The sequence below is a fragment of the Nyctibius grandis genome, chromosome 9, assembly GCF_013368605.1.
Source record: "Nyctibius grandis isolate bNycGra1 chromosome 9, bNycGra1.pri, whole genome shotgun sequence".
Taxonomy (NCBI): domain Eukaryota; kingdom Metazoa; phylum Chordata; class Aves; order Nyctibiiformes; family Nyctibiidae; genus Nyctibius; species Nyctibius grandis.
In genome coordinates this window covers 31,196,322-31,223,154 of record NC_090666.1, presented here as the reverse complement: position 1 = coordinate 31,223,154, position 26,833 = coordinate 31,196,322, and the positions used below count along the sequence as shown (strand labels likewise).

General features: G+C 41.6%; 2 protein-coding genes across 3 annotated transcripts in view; one reads left to right on the top strand and one right to left on the bottom strand.

Moving 5' to 3' along the window:
* Nucleotides 1–12,838, bottom strand: part of SLC49A4 (solute carrier family 49 member 4) — a 72,772-nt gene extending 59,934 nt beyond the window's left edge. The window contains exon 1 of the mRNA XM_068407937.1: nucleotides 12,386–12,838. Within this exon, the coding sequence (XP_068264038.1) occupies nucleotides 12,386–12,746 (361 nt within the window). The 5' untranslated portion in view covers nucleotides 12,747–12,838. The remainder of the gene's footprint in view (nucleotides 1–12,385) is intronic.
* Nucleotides 12,839–13,166: 328 nt separating this feature from the next.
* Nucleotides 13,167–26,833, top strand: part of HSPBAP1 (HSPB1 associated protein 1) — a 36,845-nt gene continuing 23,178 nt past the window's right edge. For both annotated transcript variants that reach the window (XM_068407682.1, XM_068407681.1), the window contains exons 1-2: nucleotides 13,167–13,334; nucleotides 23,357–23,542. In XM_068407682.1, coding sequence (XP_068263783.1) covers nucleotides 13,298–13,334; nucleotides 23,357–23,542 — 223 coding nt within the window. In that variant the 5' untranslated portion in view covers nucleotides 13,167–13,297. The remainder of the gene's footprint in view (nucleotides 13,335–23,356; nucleotides 23,543–26,833) is intronic.

Below are 26,833 nucleotides of genomic sequence, written 5' to 3'. Positions count from 1 at the left end.
TGAGAAGGAAAGCTAAATATAATGCAATTGAGAATTATTACGACAATCACACAATCACCTCACAATTCCTGAGTTGCTGCATCTTCCTCTATGTGCATCCTGATTGCAAGGGAACCAAGACACTTATGTATTCACACTCTAACTGCTCCACTCACTTCTGGTTTGTATTGTAAATACTATTCTTGCTTTACGGGGGGCGGGGGGTGTGGTTTGTTTTTTTTGCCTTAACATTCATTAAAGACTATTAAAATCATTATTTTTCTGTTTACTTGAGATACACGAATTTGACTGCACCTGTTAGAAGGAAGAATAAGCTATCATCACAACCATGTCAAGAGGATGCAGTGTGCTTTTGTCTCATTGGCGTCACTCAGGTCAAGATAATATGATCAGTGGACCCATCCTGTTCTAACATCATCTCAGCATGTTAGGCATAACATGTTAGGCATAATCTCTAAAAAGATGTCAAGGAAAGTATTGCTTAATTCTCCAACTCTCTCCTCCTCTAAGCGTAGTTGGTACAAACTTAATGACCCAAGCTCTTGTATGCTGTCTTACAGAGTTAGCTCCACTAACATGGATTTAACTACCATTGGTGGCAGACTATACAGTAAATACAAAGCAAGTATTTCAGAGTTTGTGCAGCAGTTCAAAAGTTTTGGTACTGCTACTAAAGTAGTCTCGATTTTAAGAACTGAACAGGCTCAATCTGAGATTTTGGATATATAAAAAGGTAGTTTTGAAGTACTGACATTTCCTTCCATATGTCAGATAAGGATTTTGAAGCATCCTAACAGTTCAATATCAACAATAGCAAAACAAATGGCAAAAGATGCAGATTAAAAATCTGCATTGCAAGTTTCTACAATGTTGTAAATTCTATTTATCAGTCCAGAGACTGACATTTTGCCTGAACAGATAAACAAAGCACTGAGTTGAATGGTATTTGCCTGCAGATCAAAATGCTGATTTTAGAATCAGTTTTAGACTCTTTACTAAAATAACTCCTATCCTTTAATACCATGTTTCTTGGCTTCAAAGGAGACCAATTATTTTAGCTATTTATTGATATTATACATTTTACTGCAGAGAGCATCCATTTTATCTGCAACTCATCCAAGTGCAATGAACTTCTCTCAATCCTTGCAGAGAGCCTCTAAGAGAAGAGCACTGACCTGGGGCAGTGGGACCTGCATCTCTCAACGTGACTTATGAAATTGGGGAGGTCACTCATCTTCCGCTTCACTTTTCTCTTTTTTTCCCCTCTGCCTTGTTTATTCAGGCTATAAACACATGGAAACATGAGCCAGTCTCACCATTAGTATTGGAAAGGCTAGTAAATCAGGTCTTCTCTTCACCTGGGGTCAGTGCAGTGCTGGGATACAAAAAAAAAAAAAAAAAAAAAAAGCTGAGTGCTTAATCTGAGAAATTAATACACAAACACTTGTAAGAGTTCTTCTTTCTCCCTTCACCTCAGGTACCTGCTTTCTACTCTCAACTCCAATATTTACTGAAACAGGAAGGTTCAGGTGAATCATTTAATCCATCTTTGCCATTCGATAAACTGAAAAACTACATAACAGAGCAGGCATGTGTGTACACGTGTGCTGCTGTATACATGCAGAGATGCAGAACAACTGCCAAAATAGCTAATGATCCAGTGGGGGACTAAACCTCCTCATTAATTTTGAAGCTAAATTATGGATGCTCATTAAGAAGTTGAGAGAAAGTACAAGACAAGCCATCGTTCTAGCTCTCGCTGTTGTATTCCTGGATGAACGCTGATAAACCAAGCCCTTTCAGCACTGAACAAGTGGGAGGGAAGCTTTTCTTTTCTCTTCCTACTCATTTCAAGCACTCACGACTGCACAGCAGCCTTAATTACCACACAACTAACTACAGATCCTTACCTGTGGTGACAGAGAGAATAAACAATCTCTCTTGTACACATCTATCAGGGAAGATGTTCTGTCATTATCTTCGTGGTACTTGCCCGCACCACCCAACAGTGCATGAAATTCTTCATTTTAAGAAATACAGAGGCATTTTGCTTTGCTACGACTGAGTACCAAGAAGCAACCATGCAGCAAGGATTGGCAGCCACGCTAAATACTGCCTGGTGCATCCCCTAAGCGGGACACTAAGTGCAAAGTTTTGCCTTTTTACTACCCCTGCTGCAAGTTGGGGGGAAAAAAGAGCCTTGAGAGTCCCATTGATGTAATATCCATGCGGGTCTTGTGACTTGTAGGAAAGGTCACTGGAGTAAGCTTTCAATTTTCCTCTCTATGAACAGTTTCAATGTTTCTTAAACGCAAAATTAAATTAATTAAAAATTAAAATGCATCAGGCACTATTTAGGGTACATAGTTCATCCTAAAAGACACCTTTTGCAACACTGTAACAGGTCCTAAACCCATTACATTTTTTAAGGCTCCTAATCAATTCTTCAGGTTCACATGATTAATCAATTAAAATATAACAACTCTGCCTCTCTCAAATATTCAGAAGGGAGGGCATTCATCAAAAATAACCACATAAAACAAAAAGTTTCTCAATGCAGTTGTATTTCAGGTCTTGTATTCCACAAAAACATCAGCAGACTTTGCAAAAAGCAGAAACCTCTCACTTTCAAAACACATCACTCCCGCAGCCTGAGTCATATGGATCTCCGGCTTTAGAAAGAGGAAAAATCTGAAAATCATCTCTCCTACAAATCTGCCTGAGAAAGCTTAATTTGTAGCTTTTGAGGAAGTTTGAGCACTGATCACAAGCTTCTGCAGCATAATTATAGTTACAGCATGGCTACAGAGCCACAATAGCACAGGCACGTGAGAAGCATTAAAAAACAAAATTCTGGCAGGAAGCGATGGAATAGCTCTGAGTGTCACCACTGAGGGAAAGCCAGAGCAAGCCACGATTTCCTTTGGCCCAGGATTATAAAAATCCTTAAAGAACTTTTTTAAGAAGAAAAAAAATTCTAAAAAAAATTCTTAAAGAAACTTGTACCAGCGAGGTCTTTGGTCTGCTTAGCGGAGGCTACGCTGGGTTGCCACTGGGAGAACTCACACAACGTTCTCCAAGAAAATTTGCAAAATATTCTAACAGAGAATTACTGAAGCATCATGTTTCTTAAATTTACTTCTGCTCATGTCAGCACTGACTTTGGTTTTTGGGTGGTTTTAAACCAAATATTTTTGTTTGGCAATGTCTGACTATAAGTTTTCACAACACGGAACACTATTTCAGGATCTGCACTACAAACCATCTACTTCTTCAGCTCTGAAAAGGCAAGCAAATACCACTGGTTTACATGGCTCCTTTCCCATAAGCAGGGCTTTTCTCACCAGAAAAAAAAAAAAAGGTAGAAATTGTCACAGCAGAAAATATTCAAATTTTATTAATAAGTAATGAACCTCGTTTTTGCATTCACTTCAGATTTGTTTTTCACTTCTCAAACATAACACGAAACTAACTCCTAAAAACAACACTGGCCAAAAAGAATGAATAAAATTCATTTCATTTGTGCAATGGTAATGCTGTCACTGGAATTTAGAAATCAGTAAAACTGGGTTAGTTCAGCATTACCAAACGAAAACGGTCTTTCTTTTTTCATACTTAGTTTCTTCCGATAGGAAAAACAAACAATATCATATTAATTCTTTAAAGGAAACAGATTCAGTTTTCTTTAAAGGAAGCAGATGTAGCCTTCACAGGTCAAAACCTGATCTACTCTTTTCTTCCTTTAACAGAACTATAAACTTATAGCTAGGGATTATAAATACAGTACAAACATAAAGCTAGCAAAATGAATGCAATACAACTTTCCTAAGTACTTTACTACTTTAATAATAAAAATCTACAAGAAAGCCCAAGGGACTTTGATAACAGTGGAATTAATGTTGTCACTTCTGTTACAGAAGTTAGCACCAGCTGCCTTTATGCAGCACGGCTGCCAAACTGTTAAAAACTTGTAGAAGAAAGGAGACTGGCAAAATTTAAATGTTTTTAAAATGCAGCAAGGCAGTGGAAAACATAACAGTATTTTAGAATTTTCTGTCCCATTCCACAAGGCTTTCCAGAAGGAGACAGACACCAGCCAGAGTGGCCATGTCCACCCCAGCACCCCGCTTGTGACTCCATCACGAGGTTAGACATCTGTCATGACCAAACCCACGCAAGGAGGAACAGCCGCCTTCCTCTGTGTCGGTGGGAGCAGGCGGCTGTGGCCCAGGGTGCCTCGGGGAACGGGAGGATGAAGGAAGGACTGAATACACCCTCTGGCCAAACAAAGGCACTGCCAGGCAGAGTTCAGAGGTTGGGTTGTGCAGAGGCAGAAGACTGGGACCTTACTGGAGATAACAAAAGGCAAAAAGGTCAACTGCATTCAAAGAGACTTCTCAGCTCCTGGTTTTAAAAGCGCTCCTCAAGCCAGTTCACAAAAGCTGTGTTTGCTGATCAGTGGCTGGGGAGCTGCGCAGGCAGCCCAGGAGGGGTGCAGGCGCCCGCCACCCCCATCATTTGCTGCTGGCTCCCTAAGTCACGTTTACTGCTGCCTCTTGCTCACTGGGGAAGATGCTCAGCGTCCTTTTCCTTGTGCCCTCCTACTCAGCTCGTTCCTCCACCTTTCCTATCCCCACCACTCCCTGCCCTCTGGCTCTAGATCTCCCTCCTGCATCCGTGCCTCCCATGCTTCACCCACTCACTACCTTGTCCCATACTCTCCCCTTCTTTCTATCTCTTCCCACCTATCCAAGGGCTTTTCTCACATCTGCTCTCACTCCTTTGAGCCCTGAGTTTCTCGCATCCAACCTCTTCTACTCCTCAACAAGCAGGAGGAGTGGAGAACAGAGGGAAGTTGGAGGACAAGATGGGCACACCACAACAGCAAGGAGACACACAGGTGAGACAGGAGATAGAGAAGAGGAAGCAGTCAAATTAGGAAGGATTTGAGTCAAGAGAAGGTGGTGAGGGGTAGTGGAAATACGTGAGCATACAACAGGGGAGACAGCAGTGCACAGCTGCCCTAGAATTATACACTCAGTAGTCAGCTTCCAAAAGCTACTCTTCACAAAACATCATCCTAGCTGGAATTGTGTCTTGACCCAGTTCTGGGATGCCTAAGTGCTTTAGTACTGCTCGTGTTAACAGCTGCATAATAAAAAGTACGGGATCGCATTTTACACTGGTAAATTATTTCCCTATTCATCAATTTGTCAACATCAAGGTATAGCAAGTTACATACCCCGCGCTCACTGGGCCTGTATGCTCAGAGCACCAAAGCCTCAAAATAACATTATCCTCAGATAACATGGCCATTACTATTCTCACCTGAGCTACGCAAACATGTTAGGTTTTTACTTTCCATCATGACACAGTTATGTTAAATCCAGCATGCAGTTTCCTGATATTCTTCAGCACGTGGTGTTTCAAGCAGCTGTCCTAGCACCACTACCACAGCGGCAAAGAAGCGTGTGAAGAGTGCAGAGAGCACGGGAGCTGCATAAAGGGTAGTAGTATAAAGAGAAATGTCTGTGGAAACAGTACAAAGCAGAGACTGGGGGTGATACCATCTCATGGAAAAAGCTCCAGAAAAGGACATCTGTCTACAGCCATGATTAATGCTTTCAACTCAACCTGGCCCATCAGGAGGTATGGGGAGTGCTGCTAACAATCCAGTATTGCTATGATGAATCGCAGTGGCATCAAGTTAATACAACTCATCAGATCCTAATTAAACCACTCTATGTTGCTAATCACTCTGTGTATCTCAAGTGGTCTTTTGCAGCATGCCTGACTCCGGTGAGGGTGGGCCAATCAACTCTCTAATGAGTCCTCACTCTGCAAGCACTTGCACAAATGCTCTGTGGACTTTCATGCAGCCACGGTATATAAAATTAAGCAATAAAAGCTAAGTTTCGTCCAGTCTTCCTTTTTCTTTTATTCTGATGGTGTAGAAGAAAAGCATGTCTATACAAACATACACACCAGCAACTCAACAAAATAAGTTTTGTAAAATCAAGCAGATCAAATATCTGCTCTAGTGGGATTTACTAGTCGGCTCTCTAATTGCTTCTTTCATCTTGCCACATGAAAAACAACACTTCATCTCATCTCTTCCAAGATTTGTTAGCTTAGGAAAATTAATCCCTTTCACAGAATTCGATAGGTGTGGATCTGTATCACTTACAAGACAATGAAATATGCATCATTCATAGCATGCAGTAGAATACGTCCACAGGATAGGAGAGAACAGACTGGGGTAAAATAGATATGTTCCTTCAAACTTCTTTTGCATTTGATTGAAGTGCTTCAATCACTTGCCTTTTCACCAAATATATACAGCTTTCACTTCATGTAAGTCAAGGCATTGTCTTCCCCTGCCCCCTTCCTTTTTTAAACTGAAGCACTAAGTTCACACTTAGCTTTCGTTAAATCCAAGAGAGCCTTCTGCTGCTCTAGTTGGAGTTAACAAGACCTTTGCCATTAACATAAATGCTACTGAGTAGAATCAGTTGTTTATGATGAGACTATTCTCTGTAATGCCAGCATATTTCAGTCGAGTGCCAGAAACATCACACTTTCCTTTCTCACTGGCTCCTTGCCCACATTTTCATACCTGTAAGTTTTCCCATGGGTTTTTCTTTTCCGTAGGCTGTACTAACCTACCAAACCATATTGTCTGTATAAACCTTTTCTATTGTTGAAGTGTGTAAATCCTTCTAGTTTATATTATATATTATATTATTAAAGCCTTACAGCCCTCTGCCAGGTCTTATCGTAGGCATCTTTAGCTGAGACTCATGCATGAACTTGACATGTGAATTATCAAATTGGTCATTTTGAAATATTGGCCACATATCTTGCAGTCATGCAACTGAGAGAAGAAAAGTCTGTTTCTGAGATCATGACACAAAGGAGCTGAAAACGTGTTTCTTTGCCACAAGGTGAAAACTCTCAGACTTAAGGTTCGTGATTTGCCTATTTTTGTCCTTCTGTTAAGCAAAACCCCATGTGTTTATGATTGTTTGGGACATGACAGAACTATGAATATTTCCATTCAAAACTCTGCATGGTCTTGTGAGTGCCACCATGGAAAGTACTTCACACTGTCTGTCTATACCAACAGTGATACCTATCAGCAACTAGACATGTTGCAGTTTTTCTAAGTTATTAGTAACATGCTACAATTTATATTTACTGCCATGTTGTTTGAGAGCCTGAATGACAGACAAGGACCCTGAGACGCCAAGCACAATGGAAACACTTGAAAGAAAGAAAGTCTTCCCCATCTGTTGGCTTCACTTGACCGTTCATGTTTCCACTGACTTCTGGAACAACATCCTGCATCCTCTTTGCTCTCTACACCCACCTCCACATCTCTCAAAATAAAACCAAAGGCATTTCACAAACACTTCCTAGATGAAAATCTACAGGGAGAACAAGTTCACTTGAAGTCTTCTCCCTTCTGTCCCAGTGACCCTAGGTGTGAGTTAGAGGAGTCCAAAGGTTTCCTGAAAGTAAGATCAGTGTTTCCATGCATGCAGCACAAAGTGACAACCTGGGAACTTCAAACATGAAAGCTGTTATGCAGAATTCTCCTTATCCATCATGTGTAGTTTATTTTGTACAGAGAATAGTTATTTGGACATTTTTATATTAGTAAGGCCCAATTTAGTACTCGTACTCAATATTCATGACTATTTTGTCAGACTGTATTGAAGGATTTAACCTCAAAATTCGCAGGTGGAAGAGATAAGAACTATCAAATGTCTCAGAGAAGGAAACTGAGAAGCATGATTTAGGAGACAGCAATAAAATCAAGAGTTTGACATTCAGGAAAGAAATAACTATTCATACAAGTGAAAACATTAATGGTTTCAATAGACAAGCCAATCTCCATTAAAAAACAAAATCTGATTATTGAAGTTTTCTCTCTCTTTCATGATTTAATCACTAGGATAACAATGCTATGTAAATTTCATTTCAGCAAAATAAAGTTACTAGGAATATCTATGCAACCCATGTAAGCACATACCATTTTATAAAAAAGGACCAAGAAATAGATTACATTTCACTTTTATAAGTAATATGTCACATTCCTTCAAACTCAATATAAAACTGTGTTCACTGTATTCCAAAAATGAATGAAAAATATCACCATTCTATTCAATTTGTTTAATGTAAATTATCACAAAGTATTTCATTCTTCATTGCCTCTTCTTGCTTTTATGGGAACATAATGAAGACTGACATTATATATTGCTTCTAGGTCTCACCTTGTAACTATGAACTTAACTAATAAAAAAGAGTGAACCAGACCCACAGAAGTACGTAAGCTTTCAATTTCGAGTTAGATATATAAACATCCTAACAGTTCTGTATGCTTATATTTACAGTTCCCAGGAAATTAAACACTCAAGGCACAAAACAACCATAAACACTCAAGCATCATGTGACAAATTGTAGCTAATTTTAATCATGTAAACAACAAGGGTCCATCCAACCGCACATGGAAGTAATTTCCCATTTAATTTCAGTCTTATTGAATCTCTAATGGTAATTATCATTTAAACAAGGACTCTCTAATCCTACTGCTAAAGAAAATAAACCAGATAAGACACATGTAGCTCCACGGCACACTTCATCTTTTGACCTTTCTTCAGCAAGAAACCAACCAACCAAGACAAAACCTGTAGTTCTACTTATGGAAAAGGGTTTTCAAACCTACTTCAAAATGGCACATACCAAAAAATGATGCATGCAAAAATAATTCCTGAATTTCAACATGCACCCATCCCAGAATAGGACTACGAAAGGTTACAGATGCCACCACTGTCCCTGTTACAGCACCCAGCCAAGGAGCAGAGAAAGCTCCCCCAGGCTCCTGAGGAAAAGCACGCTGGCAGAAGTCTCCAGACAGACAGAGGAAGCAGGAAGACAGGAACAGGGTTCACTCCCCAAAGAAGAATTTCCAGCTGTGATACGTGAGCCTTGCTAAGAGTCTGAAAATCAGTGTATTTTTGAGAATGACAAGAGCTCAGCAAAAAATACGAACTAGCTTTCTATTTACATACCTTACAGAAACACCAGCTAAATCCAGGCTTTCTCCAATGCCTCAAAGACCCTTTAAAACACAGTGCTAATACTCTTCAAAAACATTGCCTATTCCTACTGAGCCTATTCAGACCGTTAAGTAAGATTTTTTCATAAATATAGTCTTGCTAAGACCATCACTACTCTCCTGATGAAAATTCACCCTCAATTTCATAAAAACCACAAAATCCCTGTAGATCTACAGAACGTGGGCTTAGCCAACCAAGACTGTCATGCTGCTTCTGACACTAACAGCCATTCCAGGTCACTGGAGTCTTTTGGGGAGGCATATAGTTGCCTGTAGTATCTCCTGCAGAAATTTCCCAGGGAGCTAAAAGAGACACCATCTATACACCTTTCCCAGCCCATACGTTCCCCCCATTCTCCAGCTGCATTACCTGTGTCACCTGCAAACAGGCCTCCACAAAAAAAAAAATCCAAGAGACATACTTGGCAGGCCAGGAGGGAAAAGGTCACAAAGGCCAAGAAACCCTTCAAGGTTAGAAAGTAAGAAAAGTGTAATTTCTCCACCCTGGATCCCTCCTATACAGAACTGGAGAATAGATAATTTGGAGCTTATTTAGCATATCTTGTACTAAAAATAAACACAGCTGTCCTCCCAGAGGACCCCATACTTCTCTGAGAAGCTGTGACAGAACAGAATCACGCAGCCCAAGAAAAGCTTCTTCCAAGTAGGATTATTAATGTGCCTATTGCTTAATAGTCAATCTTTCAACTTCTAATTTGTTAGAAGGTTAAAAAAAAAGTGACCAAACCATCATAAGCAGTACTGAAATAAGAAACAGGCACACAAATAGTACAACAGAAGTTTGGTATGGAAACAGATTTATGTTTCACACTATATGCTGCAATGAACAACTGAATACCAAAAAGACAAATACTTTTGGACTTCGTCTGAAGCACCATAATGCAAAATCAGACTTAACTGACAGCAGGCAGCTACGTACCAGTTAGATATACCTCTGACTGTGAAGTATAGGACTATCTAAAAGCAGAATCTCCTCTCAAATTCTGACATGCATCATCTACAGTGTCATACTTCTGATACATGCCAGGTTTTACATGTTGACACTTCACAAATACATTTTTTTTCCTGACAGTTCCTTTACTAGCTAACTCCAGTGACAGATGATTGAAGCCAGGAGAGTAAATGGTGTCGTTTCTCTATATTTTTGGTACAGAGAGTAAACTGGGTGTAATAACAAGCATTTGTACCCCTAAGCAAGTGAAATACTGCCCTTGCAAGGTCACACCCAACCTACTTTACATCTTCAAAGTAGTAGAGTCACGGTCCTCCCTGAACATGCATACTCCAAAGAGCAGATACCTCCCTCCAACGTGCCTCCAGTGGAAATGTGCCCCATGGGAAAGTTGGGCAGCAGCTGCTCTTCTCTTTGCTCCACACGAGTCCAAGTGGCAGGACTCCACCATCACCTCCAAAGTGAAGAGCACAACATCCTCTGTAGGAATCGTCCAGACTCAGAAAACAGCATGAAAGACAACAGGGCCCCCACAAAACCTGCTGCTGTGCAAAGAACATGCTCCAAAGCCCTTATGTACTCCTTATGCGTAAATCCAAGGAGTTGATTTGGTTGATTCAGGTTGATTCAGGCTATCAACCAAAATTCTCTCAAGAAGAAAAGCAACAAAGCAAGAGCAAAGGGGTAGTTCATATTAATATCCCCAATGAACATGGAAATTACAAAAAATATAAAAAAGAAAACCATTCAAGCAATCAGTTACGGTAATGAGTAAACACTTGCATACATATTCCTATTAAAACAAGCTACATACATATTCTCATTAAAACAAGCTACGTGTGAAACCAAGAAATCCAGCAACTACGTTACCAATCAAAGAAACAACAAAACACTAATGTTTCTTCTTCCATGAGTTACTTTGCAACTTTTCCAGTATTTTTTTTTATTCTGAGCAATGCAACTTTGTAGAAAATCATGAAATAAAAATACAGACTCGATTCTTCTAGCACAGGTTCAAGTTTAGCTTTATTTCCTTCATACCATGAGCGGAGTCATTGTCTTCACTGTACAAAACAAAATAACTTAGTTTAATTTTAAGATAATTAACACTATTATACAGCAGTCTAGACAAACATTCTCGACTTAAGCCTGAATTGCTTGAGAGACTGGCTGTACAGCCACCATGGACTCATTTGGAGAGCGTATTTTCAGCCCAGTAGGTTTTATTCCCCGCAACACCTCTTCAGTTTTAGGAAAAGCAATTCCAATTTCGAGACACAAGCCGCCTCAGCTACCACTTTTCTGCCTGCCTGCCTTCACTTTCCCCCCTTCCCTCCCCACAAATGAACTATTAATTCCTAAATAAATGGAATGCGTGTCACAACATCGGGAGCCACAAGGGTACGTAGACTCCTATCTCCTGTTTAGAGGCCTGTTTAGTCTGGAATTAAAAGACTAAATGCTTCTGTGGATTTAGGCCCAAAAGGCTCTGTCGCAAACAGAGGTACTCGACCTCGCCAGAGCGGTCCCCAGGGTGACCACAGATGAACTGTGCAGGCCCTGGAGAAGTTCTCCAGAGCCAAACGCCATTTTCAGAAGCTTGCTACTGAGATGCAACCACCTGAACGTGGATTAGGAAACTGTCTCTCCTGCTCGTCTTCTGAAACCCTGAAGCTCAACTTCTGGTCTATGTCACTGATTTTGCATCACCCTAGTGCACCTAAAAGCAAACCACTGACTTCATGTCCAGTCTACTTTTAAAAATGAAGTATTTCTTTCAAGATGGAGCGGCCACCCTAAGCACTGGCTTTTCTTGATCTAAGTATCAACACAGGTGTTTGTTTTACAGCTAATTACCAGAAAACGTGACCATCTCCAGGTCAAACACCCACACGGCAATGCCAGAAGGAAGCACATCTCCAGACCCACACCTCAGCCATGACATATGATGCTGTAATTCCTCTTAGCTTTAGGAACAGCTTAAGTACCTTCATTGTGAACAGCCTTTGACGTGCCTTTGTTTGAGCAGTGCACTGAAAATAGCACTCAGGATGCCTTTAAAGTTATTAGTCATCCCCTTTCAAGGCCGAGGCCACCAGCCCCGAGCACAACGGGCAGCCCCTGGCTGGCGGCGCTCCCTCCCCCGGCCTCGGGACCACCACGCTGCCCCTCACCGCCGCCTCGGCGGGACACGGCCACGGCCACGGCGTCCCCTCCTGGCCCGGGGGAAGCCGCAGGAGCGGGGCGGGGAGTCGCGACCCGCCGGCCCCGCCGCCCCCGGCCCCGCTCACCCTTCTTGTCCATGAGCCACATGAAGAAGAAGCAGGGCGCGAAGCCGATGGGCCCCCAGAAGACGAGCAGGGCGATGTCCCAGCCGCTGAAGCCAAAGGCCAGGCGGGCCGAGTTCTGGATGGGGCCCCAGCTGTTCCACACCAGGCCCTGCGCGAAGCCCAGCAGCGAGAAGAGCAGCAGCACCAGCCACCGCCGCCCGTAGACGCGGCCCGACAACGGCGCCAGCCGCCGCACCGGCACCGGCACCGCCGCCGGCACCGCCGGGCCCCGCGGCTGCGGCCGCCGCCGTTGCTGCTGCTGCTGTGGCGGCGGCGGCAGGAGGGGCTGCCGCTCCTCCGCGCTGCTCCAGCCTAAGCCCATCTGCGGGGGCGCTGGCGGGGGCCCGCCGGGGAGGGGGACGGGGGCAGGGACACCCACACTTCAAGCCCCGAGCGCGGCGGCGCTGCCCCGGCCCGGCACATCCGCATGCGCGGTCGGGGAGGGCCGGCGGCCGCCTCCTTCCTCCGCCGGTGAGGGGAGGAGGGAAGCGGCGCCGGGGAGGAGAGCCGGGCCCGCCGCCCGCGGGGAGGGAGCGGTACCGGCGGACAGCCGCAGCCCCGCGGCCTGCGGGGGCGTGTGGGGCGGGGAAGCCCCCGGGCCGTCACCGCGCAGGGAGCGGGGACTCGGGTCCCGGGGCAGGAGCGGGGCGGCCCGCCAGAGCCGCCGCTGGGGGCGAGGGGCTGCTCGGGTGTCACCGGAGGGGACGGGGGAAAGCCCCTGCCTCAGGGCCGCTGTCAGCCCCGGCCGTCACGCTGCCGCCGCGGCTCCGCCCCGCGCGGCGGGGCGCAGCGGGCCGGGCTCCCCCTTCCGTGAGCGAGGGCGGTGCCGAGGGGAGCCCGCCAGAGCCGCCCTGGAGGGAGAGCCAGAGGAGCATGGCCGGGGCGGAGAGCCGCTGTCCGCCCGCGCCGGGTAGGTGCCCCTCGCCCCTCTGCGGAGAGCACCGCCCCTACCGGGCCCGCCGCGCTGCCGCCTGGCGCGGCCCGGCGGGCGGAGAGGCCCTGGCCCGGCAGCGCGGCTTGTTTCCAGGCCGCGGGCCGGAACGGGAGGGCGAAGAGGGGGCGTGAGCGGGGCCTCCGTGCCTCTGCTGCAGCTCCTCCTCCAGAACGTCCCTCGCCGGCGCGGGCCTGTTCGCGGTGCGGTCGCGGCGGGCAGAGCTACGCTGGCCCTGCAGCGGGTGTGGGTACCCTCATACGGCGGAGCCGCTCTGGAGTGTCCGTCCTTTTAACGGGGCAAGTAAAAAAAAATGGATGCAAACCAGCTACGGTCCGAATTAGGGGGAAAAATAGTAGGATTCAGTTACAGCCTGCACTGAAATCCTTTTTAAAAGAATTCGGATGAATATACCATCGTGTGGGCTACACAAAGCTCATTAGAAACTCTTCACTTAAATAGATTGAAATATATATGCATTCCATTAGGTTGCGTGGGTATTTATCTGTATATCTACCATCTGCACTTGTCATAAAATTAATGGCTTGTATGCTGCACAGTGCTTCACCTTCCCTGGAAAAAGGAGCCATTTCAGTTTGGCTTGCTTAGGCATTCTGTCACAACGACTACAACTTGGCTTGATAAATGCCCGTGTGCTTAACTAGGGAGAGCTGAGCAGTGGGATCCGCACGGGCTGGTTTTAGACCTGGTGTGTCATAACTCTGTTGATGTGCTGGCCAGCATACCTCTGCATTTCACACGTGGTGCCCATTCCACAGTTTTGCAGCCAAAATCGCACACTGCCATTAAATTCTTCCCAAACCATACGGATGTTGCGTTTTGTTTAGCCCACACAGCTCTGTCTGCTAGACTGAGGTTCAAATTAGAAGTTCCACTAAAGGTTCAAATAGGAAGTTTATACCGACTGAAATCAGCAGAACTGTGGTCAAAAAGAAAAAGAGACTTTGTGTAGAAAAGTTTGGGAAATTCCCCGGGAAAAATAAAATTAATGCACAATTAAATAACGGGGGACATACGGATAGTAACAAACTAAAATTTGAGCTTGACATGTACAACTGTAATGACAAAAATAAAATACAGTAAAAATATTGGACGAGATTCAGATTTGATCATGACCAATGCATATTCCAGTAGTGCCTTGGGGCTCCAAGTAAGATTAATTCCCTGTTTTACTAGGTCTTTTTCATACATTACCACCTCAGTATAGTTTAGCCCGTGCCAAAATGTTCTTTCAATTTACAATGGCTGTTACTACTATAATGTAATTGATTCGGTGGCATCGTGCCAAAGACAAAGTGCTGTCATTTGCAGAAGTAAACAAAGTGAAAAAATATTTTTCTCTTTGAACATTTTTCAGTTAACTGTAGTAACTGTGGGGGTTTCTTGGTTGTTCTAGTGGCAGGAAACTCATCCAGAAATAAGGCAAGTGGGGCTTTGCCGTGTTCTTTAACTGCAAAACTTGCCTCTGGCCTCTTAGTACCTGCATAGTAAAATGAAAACTTGAATGTAAGCAGGATAACTCTATGATAACTTATCCAAGCCACCTCATCCTATGATGGGTTTAAAGATATTTTGACTCTTGCATGGATCAGCAAGAAAGATAAATTTCTGAGAAACAGCAACAAAAGAAGCTGTCAACATAGGCTCAGAAAAATCTAGGGTTATTTACTATTGGCCTAATCATGATTTAAATAATTTATTTTCGTTACTTGATTTGAAATCGCTTCATCTTTTCATAGCTTCACAACCCATATGCGCATCTTTCAGTCGTGGCCTGACCTTTTCTATTCCAGCTATTTAATTATCACAGTGTAATATTCTGTGTGAATTATTCTTGTTTGCAGGATATGGTACCATTTAAATTTGTTAATGTAAAGAAGCAGTGCATTGTTGATAAACTGTTGGAAACCAAATTAGCTTTATCTTGCAGCTAGCTGATTGCATTATTTCACTCATGGGGATAATACTTCTCTAAATATGCTAATTTCACTCTTTTCTCCGTGTGGTGACATTTTTACTGTTCTCATTACTGACATTTGTAATATTTGAGGTGGGGAAATCTTTTCTTGCCTTAACCTCATTATAATGTAGCTGAAGAGATTTGAATATTATCAGATGGAGTGCACATATATTCAGGCAAGTGAAAAAGTTATTTTGTCTCCTGGCCCAGAACTTTCATGCCTATAGCTGCACTTGCATGGACTTAATGGCACCTAGATCCAAAATTATGATACAGAAGCCCATCCAGTTAGTGATTGCCCAACCACGATAGTGTATCCATTGGTAGGTGCCTCCATTTCCAACCTAAAAGCTCTCAATGTGGTTGCGTCTCTGTATTCACGCCTATCTGCCTGTGTCTGGCCTAAAACCTTCTGGAATTCACCTTAGGAGGAGTTGGTGGCCTCAAGCTCTGATAGACTAGTGGTGACGGATAAAAATTATATGGCTGAAGCTGTTGTTGCTGCCAAATGTTCATCCCATCCCTGAGGCAGGCCTTGCTCATCTGCTTATGAGTTCGCACTTAGGACTGTGCTGATTTAAGCCTGGCTTATTAAGATAAAATGAAGGCTTTGACAGGTTTGTTAAAACCTTGAGGCATCTGGAGAGTCTAATTCAGCTTATCAGCTATCGTGTAAATGGTTGACGTAGCAACAATAATGTTTAAAAGGAATCTGAAAATACTGAAACTCCTCTACTGAAAGGACTTTTCCAGATATAGGTTGACAAATACTGAGTTTTGGTAAATTTTGCGTATCATCGCAAGAAGCTTCCAAAATTCAAAGCAGCAGCACTGTCAAGGTTTCTTCTAAAATTAAAGGTCACCTTCAGTCTCTAGAAAAGCAAGTGCAGCTGATTAGAACAAGAGTTCCTGCGCATCTGAGTGGACATTTGGGCCTGCAGAGTCCTTGATCTTTTCTGATATTTAGCTGTTGGTGTTTACAGATAACAAAACTTTGCAGGCAGTTGTTATTTGAAAAAGAAAAGAGAAAGAAAATCTCTGGAGGCAAGATGGTAAAGATATGTTGTTGACACCACCAGCGGCAGCTTGTTGTATTATAAAGTCGTGAAAGATAAGCTTCTATGCAATAAGGCTGTGCTTTTTCAGTAAAAACAGTTTCTTTTATGTTTGATACTTATATTAAACCAGAACTAACATTAATGAAATGTCAATGTTGAAAATTAAATTAGAAGAGCTTGGTAGTTCACATTTTGGTGAACTGTATTAGGTTGAATGTACCCTTAGCTCTACATGATGTCAATGCAAGATTTTACATTCTTTATACGAACCCCAAGATTCAAAACATACACTGTTAACAGTTTTGCACAGACAAATTTCATGTTGCTGCATGGAAACCTTTATAAAGAGAAATAGCAACTTGAAACAAAGGTTAAGCTCACTTCTGCTTGTTTTACCCATGCTGAAAGAAATGGAATGATGTAAACAGACGAAATAATAGCCATGCTTTTTGTTTAATATTCCTACAATAATGGCAGTCCCTGAATCTAATACCCTGATTGTGCATGTTAGTTATTGTGCACTTCAGAAACTGTTCTTGAGCTTCACATAGTGGGTCTCTCTTGTTTCTTTCAATTCAATAATTTAAGTAATTTAAAAATACTTCTTTTATTCTTTTAAAGTATAATTTCATTCTAACAATTATACCTCTGACTCAGTCATTAATCATAATTTGTATCCTATGTAGTATAATAGTGAACAAAGTCTTGTTTACATCCATCATAACCCTTTTGTGTATCAAATTCAAAAGGCTCAGTTGTATTATTGACTATTTATTACAATGACATGGGAAAGAATGTATTTTTAGAATACTATTGACTGTTACTGACTATTTACTGCAATAGCTTGTGGGAAAATGGTGTCTTTTAGAAGATTTAGATTCTTTTGTTGCTGTCATTTTGAAGTTCTTGTCAGTCAAGTTTGCAGGATAGGACAACAATAAAGTCATAAATGGTTACAGTTTTTGACAGTGAATTTTATACAGTACATTCATCAATTTAAGAGTAGTGCATTCATATTTACTGCTAACAAGAGAAAAAGAAATAGAAATAAAATTTACTTACAACATCAATTCTTTTTTTCGTAGAAATATAGATGTTAGTTCCCTGATGTGCCAGCTCCCTTACCTTCAATCATAATGTTATATTAGTATTAAGTTTTGTATTAATTTTCCCATCTATTAGGAAATGTTGTGAGAAATCTGTTTCGGTGCCGGTGGGCTATTGGGAAAAAATGGCTTTGCTACTGAATTTCCTCAGCAAAAGGTGGGTGTAATTTATACCCCAAACAGACAGAAAGGGGGAATTGTAGCAGCCTAGCTTAAGGAAGAACAGTCTTTCCTGTTGGAGAAACTCTTTTATATCCTGATGGAAGGTTTTGGTCAAAGACCACAGTCTGTTCCTTCAAAAGAAAATGAAATGCCATTTATCCGACAAGTGCTGCAGTTTCATTGTGTTTCACTTTGCTTTCAGCAATTTTGCCAATCAGAAGTTCGTTGGAAATACATTTAGTGTAACTTCTGTCAGTTGTACATATTCTAATTTTCCTGGGTTTGGGAGGGTGGGAGCAGAAGGGAGTATTTCAAATGGCAGAAGATGCGGGCAGGAGCTGTAAGGACAAGGAAGGAAAGGAAAGCGTTTCTTCTACTAGAGGAGACCAGAGGAGCTGAGGTCATTCAATATGCAGCTAGTTAGCTGAAAACCGACATATCTGCTTTCTAAAAGCGCACTACTGCATGGGAGGAGAAGAGACAACAGGCAGAAGCTGGCCAGGGGTTCAGGAGGAGCTTTCTAGGAAGAGCTCTAGGGGATTTAGGAAGGAATTTCATAAATATATGCTTGAAATGATATGCTGTCATTTAGTGCAGGGGTGGGAAGTCCCTCCCAGTGCTGTATTCTTGGCTCAACCTCTTACCCCACCCCTAAGAAGTCTGGCAGCTGTTTCCTTCTCTTTATCAGAAGGACAGTTTGAGGTTTGAGGGCATAGCCCATGCTCTTGTCTTACTTCATGTCTTGAGTCACTCAGACTTACTGTAAGAAAAACTGTAAGATGCTCAGCCCTGCTGCAGCAGGATTGGAAACTGAGTGCAAATACTAATTCCTATTTTGGCCTCTTTCGTTTCTTTTGTTCCCCTCCTTCCGCAGTAGCAGACAAGGAAGGAAGGCTGTGTTGACTTCAGGCTACCAGAGTAAGCTTCAGGTGCCAGTCTTACCGGTACAGAGATGCGTTTGACCGGTCTGTCCTGAGAGGCTCCATGCAACTGCTAACTATCCTTCGGTAGCCAAAATATCTGTGCAAATCTGGGTTAGATGCCCCTCAGCTATGCTGCGTCTGCGGTATTGACATTCCCAGAGTCAAAAATAATAGTAACAGCAATAAGTGGTCAGGAAGTAATACCTAGATGTTCGTGTGCTATGTCCTGAAAACTACCTATGTATATTTAGATGCATTGTTTGCCCCGAGCAGGCTGATTACAGTGCATGTAATCACATGCAGATTATTTAAAGTTGTTTTTTAATTTACAGAGTTAATGTACTGTGAAATCATTAAGTCTGACCTCCAAACCAAGTCACTTCTCTTTGGTTTGGGGAATTTCTGCATCCTCTCCCATACCTTCTCTTTTCTTACTCCTAGTTGTTGGATAGTTAAGATTTCCAAGGTTAGTTGATTTTTTGGGTAACCTGTCTGCTTTGTATTAATGTATTCAAAACGTGTTTTTTTTCTTTTAACTTTTTGTACACTTTTGAAAGAAATAAGGATGACAAAGCATTACAGATTTGCAAGAAAAACAATTTGATGATGCTTATACCAAATACATTACCAGGATTTCCTTGTACTCCCTCTTTTAGAAAATAGTTTTAATACCTCTCAATTAAATCTCATATTTAAGCAGCGGGGTGTTTTGGCAGAAGCCAACTACCACATATTAATGAACTCTTCTAATTTGCTAAATTATTTTAAATGAATGACAGTACATTTAGTTTTTTAATGACAGTACATTTAACTTCTGAACAACTTTGATCAAGTCCACTTTTTGTCAGACTGCCTACTGTGCTAAACTCTTTATTCCCAAACCCCACTCAGTTATTCAGAAAAATTGTTAATCAGAAACATTAAATTATTTTCCCTCTTAGAGAGAAAGCACAAAGTCTACTGGAAAGCACTTAGCCAGTTCATCGCTTTTCTTTTACCTGCCCTCAGTGCTGAAGTCTGGATAAGTCTTCATATTTGACAACACTTTATGTAAAGATGACTGGAGAGCCTTGGTTTTTTAATTGGAAGATCTCTATTTCGCGATATGTTACCTTTCTAAAGAACACCTATGCTGTCCTCCAATTATATAAGCTGTTACAAAACTTGAGCTAAAACTTAGTTTGGTTTTTCAGTTCCTGGTTGGATTCTATACACGCCTTGTGTAAAGTCAAAACATGAGGCAAATTATTCCTGCTTCCTTTTGTACTGGGAAGCCACATCATTTGTTGAGCCTGATGGACAGAACTAATCAGTATTCCTTTTCTCTTTTGGAGCAGAGTACAACTGAGAAAACGAAGACTCCAGCAGAGCTTTTCTTTTCAAAGGAAATATGCATTTCTGTTCTCTCCTGCTACCTGATCTCCCCTAGGAATTTGATACCTAATGCCCAAGATGTGTCATGGACATTTTGTTTCTTTGCAACACATTTTATTTATACACCTTGTACTTACACACATCCGTGCCCAAATTATATGCCCTTATATATGCTATACAACCTCAGGTTTTGCCTAAGAATCAATTACCATCAATTTGAAGGTAGGAAATACTGAGAAGCAAGAGCCCAGCTTATGAGGTCTTTGTGAAGCTATGATAACAATAACTAAGGAAAAGATTATTATTAATTTAAATTACATTTTTTTTCTGCTAATCTCTCTTTCAAGAGATATCTTCAGATATCTCTCTTAATTACCTTTTACCACTCCTACAGTATATAGTTCCATCATAAATCTCTGTTGGTCATGAGCAGAATTATCCAAATTATCATAATATCTATTTGATGTAGTATATGATATTTACCTTTTATCGCGTGCCTTTTCTCTAACAGGCATTTAGATATGCTTGACAAATACTACGGGGAAAGAATTATGTTTAGCTGACTGCTGTTCTCACCAAGGAATACATAACTGAATCAAGACACTTAAAAATTGGCAAGAATCCCCCATTTGTCTTTGCAAAAACCCTGATGTTCATTTATCTAATGCTTTACATTTTCTAAAACATTTCAAACTTCACTGCTGATTATGTCATATGTATTGTATGTGGTTATCTGTATCAGGAAAAGATATGTACTCATTTAACAATGATTTTAATAGTGCTTGAAGATAGGAATGATTAGCATCTTACTAAGATTGTCCTCTTTCATTGTTTCTAAATTTTATAGGGAGATAGGTTTACAGCTGAATAAAGCGTGGTGACATGACAAAAACCTCCATCTAACGTTCAGTAGAGGAGAAGCTATTTAGTCTAATCATGTTTTTTTGTTTGGCATTGATACAGATGCTCCCAGTAGCTTGAGCTCTGAGCTTCCCACTGTATATTCACTGTGGTTAAAACCACACTTTTCAACAGCACAGTATGCCTGTGGAAATCACATTAGAAAGCCACACAGAATCAACAGTTGGCTTCAGTGAGCCTTCCTGCCTTTCCCGGTAAAATTTCTGCTTTGATAGCACATCCCAAATGTTGACTGAAGTTACAGGATAAACCTGAAGCTTTTGCAGTAAAACTCAGCTTTACAAAATCTTCCAAAAAAGTGCCACCAATTTCTTACATTTCTTTGGATTTACATCCTCTAAAATAATTGAATGTACTGCCCTTAAAACAAAACAATTGACTAGTCAAAAAGACAGCTGTGCGGTGATAAACTTAGCCTAAGCAGGAATAATTTCATTTTTATGAGTTGGAAAATCTAAAGGTACGTAAGGCCAGCCAGCTCCCACATCGTGAAAGCCGCCTCTGTACGGTACTATAATTGCACCGGTTAAAGACAGAAGAGGTTTTTACAAATCCCCCTGGGAGTGTTCAGATCTGGACTGAGTCTTGCCTTAGTCTTTGAACAGCATCACTGCAAAAAAACATGCTGAGCTTTAGCCTCTTGCCATGCCTACAGCCAGCTCCTGGTAGCTGCACCAGCACATCTTGTTGTGTCTGCAGATGGTCTTTCTGCCTTCTCTGGACTTCCTCCCTCTAGGTGTACTGACCTATTGCTTGGAAACCCCCAGGGCCTCCTTCTGGGGTTAGGGAAGACCATATGGTAAGACATACGGTCCCTGTGAGGCCTCCTTATGTCCTGGTTGTGCAAGTTGCTGGAGCGCGAGACTGAAGGCCAAGTGTCGTAGACATCTCTGTGTCACAGCAACACCATCCTGTCAAGTGTTGCTCTGCGTATGAGAGGAAACGTGGAAAGCAAACCAAAACCCAAACTCAGTCCTGTCATCTGCCTTAAGAAAGGGAAGCCATTTAAAAATCTTATGTTTCGTGAAGATAAAATATCAGAGGTCTTTAGTTTTAAAGCTTCAAGATGGAGTTTTCATGAGTGAAAGGAGAGAGGGATTCAGCTTCCCTGGAAGTCCGTGGAGAAGGGAACCCTCAACTGTAGGAAACCCCAGCCCTGATACCTCCCACTGAATTTGTGTCAAGTCAGCAGCTTAATCTAGAGAATTAAAAAGTACAGCTATGCTGGAGTATAAACCCTGTCGAAAGAAGGGGGACTCACAAAATTTACCAAAGAGATACGGCATACACCATGCACAGGGCTCCTCTTATTCCTGCCATTCACACTCAGCATTCATATATTTATTTTGAACTGTTAGATTTGAAACAGTCCTGAAGAACCTTCCTTGGTGACCTTGTTCCCAGTGGGGAACTGGCTGGTTCTCCACTACCTGTCCTACCACCCACACACGGGGAGGAGCGGGAGGCAAAATTAGCAGCCAGCAGTAAAGGGAATTTTCTTGTCCTGTTTTTATTTAACCCATCGTGCATACCAGACCATAATTTGACCCCTAAATAGAGTGACTGAATTGGTTGGTTTGTTTTAAATGAGGTGCTAGGAGTCACGGGGAACCATACCTATCGATTTGGTATGTTAAATCTTAGGCATTATACGGATACAAATTCTGGATGAGTTAACTTCAATACAGGTTAAAATAACAAATGGATTTTTTTATGATCCGGAGTTGTAGTCCACTGCTTCAGCTCTATGGAGCTGTTTGTGGTTTGTTTTTTTTTTAAATCAGGTTTTCCTTCTCGGTATGTCCCTAAAGAAAAGTTGTTCTGAAAGTGCTGAGTTTATTCAATGTTACCAGCATTTCAGCTTGACAGTTTCAGTGGGGCATATAAATCTCTGAACAGCAAAGGAGTAAATGGAAATCCTGGGTTAGTCTAGTTCTTGGATTGGCACAATTTCCTTTTCCTAAAATTCAGTAGATTAAAAGATATTTTAAAACACTTTAAAAATACCTGCTGTTTTGGTACACTGCTGTTCCTTGGTTTAAATCAAATGTATAGGTTTGCTATCTCTGACAGTGCGCCACGCTTCTTGGAAAAAATCCCATGCAGAAAGATTGTTGCTCATAACTTTTATGTTCTCTAAACTCTGGACATTATTTTTAAGGTTTTTTGTTGTACAGTTTGACTACAGTGCTTTATTGCCTAAGCTACAAGTGAAAATTCTAAGCACATGCCTATTTTTATTTTTTTTTACATGTTGTGTGCTAATACACTGCTTTAAACTTTGATTTAGCGTAAGAATGTTCTTTCAGTGTTTGCAGTAGAAATTTGACTTTTAAAAAATCTACAAAAGTAATAAAACAACCAGCCATAAGCAAAGGAGGTGTTAGTTCTTAATGTTTCCTATGCTGTGGGAGATGGTAGGTAACATTTCATGTATCATAAATCATCTCTCTACAGCTGTTTTTTCTTTACATAGGTGAGGATGTCAAACCATTTACTCCTGAGAAAACCAAGGAAATCGTGATGTCTCTACAGCAACCTGCAGTCTTCTGTAACATGGTTAACGACTGGCCAGCCCTGGAGTGGAATGCGAAATACCTTTCTACAGTGTTGGATGGAAAGCCAATCCAGTTTAGGCTCGGTCTGAAGACGGTGGATTTAGGTGAGGCTGAGATGGGCAGGTGTTACATGTCACAACTCTCTTTTTTAGGTTCTGCAATCCTCTGCCTCTCCATTCTTACTGTTCACTCTCTAATGTATTGCTTTTCACCGCAGACTTTGCTTTTAGGACATGGGATTTGGCCAGCAGTGGAACGCTCCTTTCTCATGTGTTTATTCTTAGTAGGAAGTCTAGTGGATAACGCTAACATATAAGAATCAAGTGTCTCAGTTTTCTTTTCTTGCTTTGTAGTGTGTGTGTTTGGTCCTGGTGTTATACATGATTTAGTTGTTCACGTGAGCTGAGCTTCCATATCCACAAACCTGAGTGCATTAAAGAATTAGCCAATTAACCAGTCTATCTTCATTTTTTATCTGCAAAATGGTGATAATTCTCACCTTCCTCCAGAGGTTTTATAAGACTGTGGTGGTTTTCAATACTTTAAGGTCCTGTGGTGAAAGACGCTATAGAAGTATAAAGCATTAAGAAAATCACTTGACACCACTACAACAATTTCACCTCTAACCCTCCAGATTCACTCAGACATCTAGGAACATGCCCTGGGAGAAAGACAATTTTTGCACTTGATTTTAAATACTACAACTTCATTTCTGTCCGTAGCCACACAATACTAGTCATAGTCTATCCATGGACAGGCAGAGTTTCATACCAGGGAGGGAAGATACAGGAAACATGCTCCAACGTGGCAATCTGCTCACCACTTTAGGGGTTATGCATTGCTTTATTCGTGCCCTGTACATCCTTTGCCCTCCCAGCCACACACCAAAATACATTTTGCCATGCACTTCCTCCCTTTTGCCTAAAGTATCTTGTCTGCCTTCAGTCTGTTTTTTTTTTTTTCCTGGGCCAGACAAACCCAGTGCTTTAAAAATGTTCAATGTAAGTCATGGTTTTTTAGACCTCACCTAAGTATTCTTTCTGCACTCTTCTTTCTTCAGTTGGACTGCCTCTTTCTTGGAATGTAGGGTCTGCACAAAGACTCCAGATGAGGGTCTGCCAGTTCCTATGGAAGTGGTAGGATTACATCACAGTATCTTACTTAACAACACCGTGTGAAATTTGCTTTCTTCACAGCATCATGACCATACTATTTCATGTTCAATTTTTGCAAGAGAAGTGATGAAACAGAAAGAAGTGTTAGAAGGAAAATGCTTGGCATTTTAGGATTTCAAAGCATTTCACCAGCATTGATTCCTATGCCACTCCTGGGAAAACAGATGTTATTTATTCACTTTCTACAGATGGGATAACTGAGGTATAGAATTAATACGTTGGTACACATCTTCACAGCAATATCTGTATGGTTTAATGAGGTATCAGCCAGTTCTTGTACAACATGTAAAAGGCATCCCATTGCCAATAGGGAAGACGTTGCGTACATATGACGTTTTCCTTGATACCTTGTTAATGTATCTCAGTTGTAATACACAAGGCTTACCAGGCAAAAGGATAGTTTTGGTCCTAGTCTCCATTAATTAGCAGGCACTTTTTGAGAGCGAAATGGGTATGCCAACTGGGAAAGCTTCGGATGGGATTGACGGAGTGTTATGTAGCTAAGCAATGGATTGATGATACCAACTAAGTAGATAAGAGTCATCACTTGACAATAACTTGTAGTAACTAGGGATATAGAGTGGATTTAAATTGGAATTTGTATATTGAAGTTGCATCTATCTGTATTTTGCTTTTTCCTAAAGGCATCAATCCCTAGGCAGCAGTCAGTTTGTCTCCAGGAACCTCCATTATATGCTAATGTGAGCTAGAAATGTCTTCAAGAAGATGGGTAGAGCCTTCAGGGGTTATATTGTAACTGAATGAGACCTGTGATGCTATAAAAATTTTGCATTGTAAGGATATATTAGTGAAGCCATTAGCCAAGCCATCTCAGAGTCTGAAATAACATAATACATTTCACATGGCACTGTCATTTGGGAGATGGTTGATCTCACTCTTGCATGCTTAACATTGTTTTTCAATGAGGGCCTCTCTTTCTTATCATTGTTCACGCTAACTTTCCCAGATGAAACGGAGGCAGTGATATGGTTAGAGAAAGCAACAGGAGAATACAACTAAAATTGTATTGATCTCTCTGGATAGTTCTCCCATGTTTACAATAAATTCATTGCCTTAAGACTAGACAGGACTACCCCTGCCACTGAGTCAGAAACATGTACAAGAAAGAAACTGTTCTCCTGCTTGTAGGTATATTTTGGTGTCACTCTGAAATGGCTGCTTCAGAGCTTCTGAGATTATTTAAGCCACAAGGTTCATCTGGAAGATCTGAAATTATCTGAGACCTCTTACTGTGACAACTTCTCTTCTTTCTTTAGTGCCACATCTGCAGCCTGGGTGAGGATTCCCAAACTGAAGATTCCTTAATATAAAAAAGTGAGAACTGCAAATGGGGCAACTTGGTGGGAGTTGCTTGGATTTTATACTTGCTAGTTTGGAACTTCCTGAGGTATATGGATGTGGAAGGCACATCTGAAACATGGAAAATGTGGGAGCTAGCAGTATTATTTGTGTGAATTATTTGTACCTACCTAAGTTTGTGTGTTTGATAGTATTCTGTCTGATTACACAAGTTAAGCAGTATGTGTCCATAAGAAGGGAAAAATATAATCAGAGGATTAAGCATTGACAGAGATAAGATACCTCCAGAGAGAGTACCAGCATTCATTACAAGAACAATGAAGGTGCTATTAATGAGGAAGTCCCTACCCATCTCGTTCCAGCCATGCTAAAAGATTTATTTTTCTGAGGTGGGATAAAGAGTGAGCAGCAGCTACGGAAGTTGAGTTTCTGGCAGAGAAAATGCAGCATTATAGTCCATCTATCTGATGGCTACCTGGAGCACACCAGCAATTACAAAGGAAGAAGAAAGCTCACACAAAACTGACTTCAGTATGCAGACATTTCTTATTTTGACCATTTCTCTGGTTGTGTAGTAAAATGAATAAACAATAAGTTTACTGTGAAGAAGCTGGAGAGAAGAAGAGGTTGTCATGCTGATCAGTTATGAGTCACAAGATCTCTGGAGGAAATTCCTCTTAGAGATGCTGGGTAGAGCTGATGCTGTCAGATACGCAGTTGGATAGAAAAGGGCTGCAACTTGGACATCTGCCCAAGAGGTTCTACCACTAAGGATGGCGAAAGTGTTCAGGCCTCTGAGGTTTGATATAGAGAGGGACTGCAAAGGTGGCTATAGACTCAGTTGCTGAATAGGAGGCTGAAAATATAATACAAATACTGTACGTTGCATAAATGTTGCAT